The 8,325-nt window shown below is 42.9% G+C and overlaps 1 protein-coding gene across 8 annotated transcripts in view; it reads right to left on the bottom strand.

Annotated features, from left to right (window-relative positions):
• Positions 1-6: 6 nt before the first annotated feature.
• Positions 7-8,325, bottom strand: part of LOC108237997 (rho guanine nucleotide exchange factor 9) — a 54,274-nt gene continuing 45,955 nt past the window's right edge. For 6 of the 8 annotated variants that reach the window (XM_017419777.2, XM_017419778.2, XM_017419781.2 and 3 more), the window contains 3 exons: positions 7,351-7,594; positions 6,218-6,286; positions 7-1,209 (listed from right to left, as the gene is read on the bottom strand). In XM_017419777.2, coding sequence (XP_017275266.1) covers positions 1,034-1,209; positions 6,218-6,286; positions 7,351-7,594 — 489 coding nt within the window. In that variant the 3' untranslated portion in view covers positions 7-1,033. Of the gene's footprint in view, positions 1,210-3,075; positions 3,447-6,194; positions 6,287-7,350; positions 7,595-8,325 lie in introns of those variants that run through there. The other 2 variants (XM_017419780.3, XM_037977394.1) reach the window with 2 other exon arrangements.

The following is an 8,325-nucleotide window of genomic DNA, read 5'->3' as shown; positions in this document are numbered from 1 at the left end:
GGGGGAGGGGGTGGGTGGGTGTGTGTGACACAAAAGCAGGTGGAGCAGAACCAGCATATCTCTGGCTCCCAGATGTTTCGGCTCTGCGAATGAAGCGCACTGAGCGTCGGTGGGATGTGAATACCCTGTCACGAGTGGTTGGCGAACGGATGTAAATATTCTATCGACGTTCCCGCTATTGATTTGTTCCCTGGCCCGTCGTGTCGCGGCCAACGGCGGGTCTCCGAGAGAACGAGGATCCTCCTCTGAGAGGCGCAGAAGCTGAGCGGGTGGATCGAGAGACAGCGAGGACAAGAGGGATGAAGGGGGAGAAGGGAAGACTTGACACCAACTTTATAAATAAATTTAAAACAAAAAAACAAAGAAAGAGATAGCGAGAGGGTGGGGGGAGGGGGTATTCTGTGCACGCTGTTAGAGGGGAAAAAAAAATAAGTATGAGCGTAAGGAGGAGATCCAGACATCAGCAGAGCAGAGCTGGCCCGATCAGTCCGTGAGCAGTGATGGCGTGATTTACCTCTGAAGCCCGGCAGGTCCTGAACACAACACAGCCCTCAGCTGAGGTCATCATCAGTCGATCTCACATTCAGAACAATCTCACATAGCAGCACATCTCAGCTTCTGGACACAAGCTCACAATACGAACCACCTGGCAGGGCCTCGCCTTCCCCCCCCACTCCATTTAGTCCAGACGATGCAATAAAAAATAAAACCGTGTGACAATCTCAATATATAACTCCAGAACATTCAGATGAATGTGCAGAATCCGAGGGATAAAGTTCATGAGTCAGCGGGAGAAGCGTGAGAACTAAGAACGTTACTAACAAATAGGAATTGTAAAGTTGTTGTTTTTTATCCTTAAATCCAAGTCTTTAGTCCTCTTGGTGTTTCCGGTCAAATGGTGTAACAACATTGGTCCTTAACTTCAAAGTCTCGCGCGTGTGTGGTTTTTGTAGTTTCTTCATCGTGGGACGATATCATCCAGTGTTTAGTGCGTCTAAGAAAAATATCTGGTCCTTCAGGAGTCTGTGAGTCTCTATTTCTTAAATGGAGCTAATCTACTAAAATTCTGCCAGAAAGGCGCCTGGCCTCTTTTGGATTGACTGAATTCAAAAACTTCTCCTTGTGCCATGTCCTCCGTTACCTCATACTGCCCCGCGCTGAGGGGGTCCTGCGGGGGCGGGTATGAGGGGGGCGTGCACCTGTTTACACCTGGGAAAGCAGGCGCAAAATAAAAAAGAGAGAGCGGAGGGGGGGGGCAAGAAGGCAGTGCAAGGCACAAAGCAGAAAAGACAAAAAAAAAAAAGGGAGGCAGATAGCAAAATAAGAAACGTCAGTATTTAATCAAAAACACACCCAACAACACAACACCAAGTCATGCTTTCACAGGAAAACAGGCACAAAGACACACAACCATGAGGCTTCGGTTAACATTCCTGCATATTAATCCTGAGGTATGACACACTCGGGTCATGTGATGACAGCTGAATTGGGGGAGAAGTGGAATTCAGCTCTGGCGATGAGACAAGAGGACGATGGAGATGCTATTCAGTCAAACTCTGGAGCCGACAAGCAGGAGACCCAACACCCAGAACGGTTACCCGTTTCAGTGTTAAAACCACTAAATGCTTCTGTCACACCGTTCCTATGGTTTAAATGCCTATAGCTGAGAGAACAGACCCAAAGTTGTGTATGGTAGCTGAGGAGGGAAATCCCCGAAACTTTCTTGCTCTTAAAAAAAGTAATTAAAAGAAGTTGTGGGTTGGCTGTACATTTTATCCAGCAGTGGATAACCCAGTCAGTCATGGCTTGTCTAACAGAGAGGCAACACCCATCTCTCTTTTTAAGACAACGCTGTTCAAAAGCAAACGTTTGCAACAAGCTATAAGAGTTAGCAGGTGAAATACGCAGCCTCCTGCAGGCTCGCTACGAAGGCTGATAACCCGACAAATTATTTCACTAACATCAGCTTGTCAGGCTTTCAACATTACTAAATAAAGAACAGAATAGGACAGAAGTAGTAAATTTCTGCGTAACGGGCACACTTCCTTTAGAATTATGAATCAACTGGTACAATAATTTAGTTTTCTAACTGTGCGTGACAACAGTTTTTTCCTTCGTATTTCACTTAAACAAAACCACACTGTTTTTTTTCTGGGTATATAACTGTTGGCCAGACATAAAACAGACTCTTAACAAGGAAATTTCAGCATCCTATTTTAACAGCACATATGTGAAGCGCTGCCTACAGTGTCGTTAAACAAGCCGCTTGTGGCGAATTATGTCCATAACGTCCCCTACAATCTGTTCAGAATTTACTGGTTTAAAGCAACCTGCGGACTCTCCTGGTATTAACATTTAAAAAGGAATCTCAATATATGTGATGAAAAAAACAAAAACAAAAAAAAACCGCTTTGATCTTGAATACCATTGTAAATAAAAATGTTAAAAAAAAATCTGGTAACAGTTTAGTTTAAAATCTGTCCTGAGTGCAGGAAAACAGTGACTGTCAACATGTCCCCCTATTTACATCAGTGCATTACAATTAAAATAACTAAATAAATATATATTTTTTTGTTTTATTATACCTATAGTATAATCATTAAGCAATGTGTGGTATTATTTAGGGAGCAGTAGTAATAGTATTTACTTTTCAGTTTTTAAACAAAATAAAAGAAATCCTCTTTTTGCTTTATTACCATATTCCGATGAAACTGTGGTATTTTGCTCAAGGTTATACCGTCAGAATCTCATGCTGGCCCATGCCTATCCAAGAATGATGATGAAACTAGGCATTTGGACACGGGACACGGGACACGGGACACGGGACACGGGACACGGGACACGGGACGCTCCATCCCCCCCTCCGTGTTTGTTGACTGCACGTTTGTTTGAATAGCACCCATGACACTTTAGGACACAAGAGCAGCAAAAACAGAGCCAACAGAAAGCTGCTGATATGCATTAAACTACAGTCTACAATGTCCTTTAGCTACAGTCTACAAGCATCACAACTATTCTAGGGTAATTAGGAAACAGATTCATAGAGGATGAAATATTCAAAAGTTGCCATGGCACTTTGGAAACAATAAAATAAAAAGATGAGCAACAGTGGTTTTTTTTTCTTTTTCTTTTTTTTTTTTTTTTTGCTGAACGTGTTTTGCCAAACACTGTGTTAGCAGTGAGGAAGGTTTTTATCTATTTGTGTTAGGAGAGCCTGTTTATCTTGGACAGTCAAGATAATGCTTGTAAACAGATTGGACAGTGATCGCATGCGCCGGTGCCAACGCTAAACACAACACCTTCCAATGCTGCTTAGCAGTTGCCATGGCATCTTATTGTTTGTGCTAGCTCTAAAGGAAAACGCCAGTGCATATATACCTTTATCATTTTCAAACCATGTCCATACAACATGGCCCTCTTTCTCAAGATGAAATCTATAAATGAATCTGAAATTCAAGAAAGTACTTCACCTTGTGCCAGCCATGTACACAGACAACACTTAAAAAACACACAGTAACTTCTCACAGACATCTACAGGGGTCCTAGTGTCAGAGAGAACATTCCAGCAGTGCTCATTGGTTCAGTAATACCTTCATGAATGGTCATGCTTCTTGTGAATCTGGCAAGAACATCACTAATGGTCAAAATGTACAGACATCCACTGTAGCCTGGCAGTTAAAACAGCTAAATCTTAAAGGATGATACCAGCGGTGTAGATGTGCGGGTCCTCGGTTTGGACAGGAACTAGCATGCTAACTAGCTTGTTTGACACATTCCTCTGTTACTGAGCCAGCTGGCAGATGTTCGCAAAAGGTCAATTTGTCGCCATCACAGCGTTTGGACATTTGTAGCACTAAAGCAGCACACGTAGGATCCTCAGAATGAAGGGAAATACACCTAACAGTTTTGGTTTTTTTTTACTATTCTTTGCCATGCTGTGCTGCATGATGAAAGGACCAATCAGATCTTTTGAAGAGGTGTAAATGGAAAGACCAAGGACCGTTAATATCTTACCTGCTGTAGAGAGTTCTTTGAACCACCTCAGTTTGGAGGACTCGAGCTACACTCTGGCTGGACTGAAGACAAAAGTGCTGCCGTCCCAAAACAGGTCCAATCTCAAAGATTTTATAGTGGTTTATGCGATAACTATTTTATAAACATTACACCACTGCCAGCTTTAAATTACACAGTTATTTTGGCAGAGATATGATATTTGCGTTTGCAAATAAGCATAAAATTATATATAAAGAATACTGTGTAACACAAAAGTGATGGTAATGTAAAGGTTTATAAAATAACTTTTGTATGAACTACTATGAACTTTTTGACAGCTGAAACCAGTCAGAATAAAACTCTGTTTCTCCAAACAGAGATAATTTAAAGAGCTACACTATGCTGCCAAAAGTATTTGCTCGCCTCCCTTTACATTCATATTAACTTGAGTGACGTCCCATTCCTAGTTTATAGGGTTTAATATGATGTTGGTCCACCCTTTGCAGCTATAACAGCTTAAACTCACCTGGGAAGGTTTTCCACAGGTTTAGAAGTGTTTATGGGAATTTTGGACCATTCTTCCAGAAGCTCATCTGTGAGGTCAGACACTGATGTTGGACAGAAGGCCTGTCTCACAGTCTCTGCTCTGATTTATCCCAAAGGTGTTCTGTCAGGTTGAGGTCAGGACTCTGTGCAGGTCAGTCAAGTTCTTCCACACCAAACTCCATCACCCATGTCTTTATGGACCTTGCTTTGTGTTCTGGTGCTCAGTCATGTTGGAACAGGAAGGGGCCGTCCCCAAACTGTTCCCACAAAGTTGGGAGCAAGAAACTGTCCAAAATGTCTTGGTATGCTGAAGCATTAAGAGTTCCTTTCACTGGAACTAATCAGCCAAGTTTAACACCTGAAAAACAACCCCTCACCATAATCCTCCCTCCACCAAACTTTACATTTGTCTCAATGCAGTCAGACAAGAACCGTTCTCCTGACAGCAGCCAAACTCAGACTCGTCCATTAGATTGTCAGACAGAGAAGCATGATTCGTCCCTCCAGAGGACATGTCTCAACTGCTCTAGAGTCCAGTGGTGGTGTGTTTTACATCACTTCATCCGACTCTTTGCACCTGGTGATGGAAGGTTTGGATGCAGCTGCTCAGCCATGGAAACCCATTCCATGTTCTTGAGCTGATCTGAAGGCCACATGAAGTTTGGAGGTCTGTAGCTGCTGACTGCAGAACATTGGTGACCTCTGTGCATCATGAACCTCAGTGTCCTCTGAGCCCACTCTGTGATTTTACATGGCCTACCACTTCGTGGCCGAGTTGCTGTCGTTCCTAATCACTTCCACTTTGTAATAATACCACTAACAATTAACTGTGGAATATTTAGTAGGAAAGAAATTTCCCGACTGGACTTATTGCACAGGTGGCATCCTATCATGGTACCACACTGGAGTTCATTGAGCTCCCATTCTTTTACAAATGTTTGTAGAAGCAGTTTGCATCCCTAGGAGCTTGATTTTATACACCAGTGGCCGTGGAAGTGATAGGAACACCTGAATTCAATGATTTGGATGGGTGAGTGAATACTTTTGGCAGTATAGAGTATCTACAGCAGGTAGGATATTAATTGTTCATAACCTTTCTAAAGAAGCCCACATTAAAAGATCTGAACTACTGTTTTAAATGAATTAGGAAAAGATTAAAAAATGGTAAAATTTAGTGTCAAACTAGTTATTGCATTAACAAAGTGCAAGTAAAAAAACACTGGCAACCACCCTAACTCAGTGAAAGAACAAAATCCAGCTCCATTTTAATAGTTTAGAGATTAGAATGACACAGACCCTACTTGTCCTGAACACCGGTATCATCCTCTAAAACCCATTACTTCATGCAAACAGCCCTCTGTCTTTTCATTGATGCTTAACAGCTGCTTTACGTCTCAAATCAAGTCATTCTTGTGTACAGGCTGACCATCAGCTAATTCATACGGAAGATACTGAATGTAATGTGGCAAAAAAGTCAGAAAACCTAAATGTTCGAGGTTACTTGGTACAAGACTGGCCTAGGTCCATTCATAAACAAGGTACGTGTTAAACAGGGTGTGGACAGTAAAAACAAAAAGGACAGCGAGTTAAAGAGAGAGTAAACAGCGATGAGAAGACAGAGCAGGGCAGAAAAAAAGAGGGGAGGGGAAAATCACCTGATATCTTCTTGTTGCCTCACCTTTCTGTTTGGTCACCTTTCTCACTGTCATGGCTGCCTGTCGCTTCTGGTACTCAGAAATCTCAAAACCTGAACGACAACAGAGCAGTACGTTGGTCAGACGTTCACCCAAGGACGTGGACTGGGCCGCGAATGTTGCCGGCTAGTTGGCAAGCGGCACTGCGGGAGGGAGTTCCCCAAATGTCTTGAAATGTTTGTGGGGGTTCTTGATTTTCCTCTTGCGAGTTGTGGAGGTTTGCTGTGTTGCTGCCTAAAATTTTGACCATGTTTGAACAATCTGAGTGAGAATTTGTGTATTTTGACCCCTTACACGGTAGGACAGTTAATCTTTCGGGACTTCGTGGTTTGATTCAGTTACGATTCAGAGCTCTGTGATGCGATGATAAAACAATTATCAGTGTATTTTAATTATCTTGATGCACCCCCTTCCCACTTCCACCCGTGTGACTACTTAGTATTTTGAAAGTGAAGTACTTGTGTACTTCCAATTAATTTATTTCGAGCAGCACATCTCACTCAGCCATCTTGTGCATGTGTCTGTTATGTACACGCCTGGGCTCTGCATCTCCACACTTCTCCACCTTTCTCAACATTCTTCAACATGACATTATTGTTTAACATTAACAACAACAGATTTTTGACAATTGAAAACTAATTCGGAATCTTCCATGAGCTCCCCCCCCCCAGGACAGGAAACATCCAAGACTACAGTGCTGTTTGCCCAGGTCTGAAAAAGAATCATTAAAAACTGGTCCAAATCTGCCTATCTTCATCTCAGAAGTGTGTGCCAGCAGATTAAACCATCATCATGGTGGCTGCCAAGGTGGATACAATGTAGTCTGAGGTTGGCATGAAAGAATGTGCACGGCCTAATACTCTTTCGCAAGCTGTGCACTCAAAAATAGGCCGGGATTTTCAATAACTGGTCACCCAAATTGCGGCTCGGCGGTCACAAGCTTTCAGAATTCAGTCAGTCCGCAACAGACAATTTTGCCCATTTTATCTAAAATATTTATTGCAATTCTGAATAGCCAACTAATCTCCAACTGTCACAGCTCAGCAAGTTGCAGCATTTAGGGCCTAAATTAAAGTCCCAACCAAAACTAACAGAGGAACAGAAGGAATGTGATTACCGATTTTCTCGTCCTCCTGCACCATCTTCCTCTCCTCATGGAAGGCCCTGAGCCAGCGGATCTTCTCCTCCGGCTTTTTGGCCAGGAAGATGTGGATCTCCTCGCTGTCTTTGTTGAACAACTTAAAGGCGTTCTTGACACTGACGTTAAAGTCGTCGTCCCGCCCGTCGATGGCGTCCCGGACCTCGTAACGATCCATGTCGATGCGGCCCTTATAGTACAAGATGTCCCGACGTATCAGGTCCTGGTGAAGAGCAAAGGAAGACGTCTGTCAGCGTGTGTGTGTGTGTGTTTATGTGTGTGCTGAACCGTGGAGCTGTCAACAAGTATTTCTCCGTTGGTGTCCTGAGAGCATGTCTTGTCCCACCCTGTCCATCTGCTGCCCAAACATACAAACACATTCCACACACACGTTTCTGAGTAAATCTGCTCTGCAGTTTAACACAATCACACTGAGTGTGTGTACCTGGGTTTATAGGGGCAATCATCAGCAACCATGACAATACAGCTCATCTTTACAGTGTAGAACAGGGGTCTCCAATCCTGGTCCTGGAGGGCCACCATCCTGCATGTTTTCCTTGTTTCTCTGCTCCAACACACCTGATTCAGTGGTTTAATCACCTCTTCATGTTCTGCAGAAGCCTGTTAATCACCCATTGATTCAAATCAGGTGTGTTGAAGCAGAGAAACAAGTAAACCCTGCAGGATAGTGGCCCTCAAGGACCAGGATTGGCCACCCCTGGTGTAGAAAGTTCAGTTTGTGTTCAGCTTTGATCATGTTATGTCTACATAGTGGGTTTTTTCTTTTACATTATTTGATTGTTGTAATCATTAGTTAAGAGCCAGTAAGTAAAAAAGTTCACTCCACTTCCCTGGAAATAAAGAATTTTCTCTAATAAATACCTGAAAACCTAAACAAGTTCCTGATAACAACATTCCAAATATTCACATTTCAGAGACTAAATCTGTTTTAGA

The sequence above is a fragment of the Kryptolebias marmoratus genome, linkage group LG9 (assembly GCF_001649575.2).
Source record: "Kryptolebias marmoratus isolate JLee-2015 linkage group LG9, ASM164957v2, whole genome shotgun sequence".
In the NCBI taxonomy this organism is placed as follows: domain Eukaryota; kingdom Metazoa; phylum Chordata; class Actinopteri; order Cyprinodontiformes; family Rivulidae; genus Kryptolebias; species Kryptolebias marmoratus.
The sequence above is the reverse complement of the archived record's forward strand: the minus strand, read 5'-3'. Positions and strand labels throughout refer to the sequence as shown.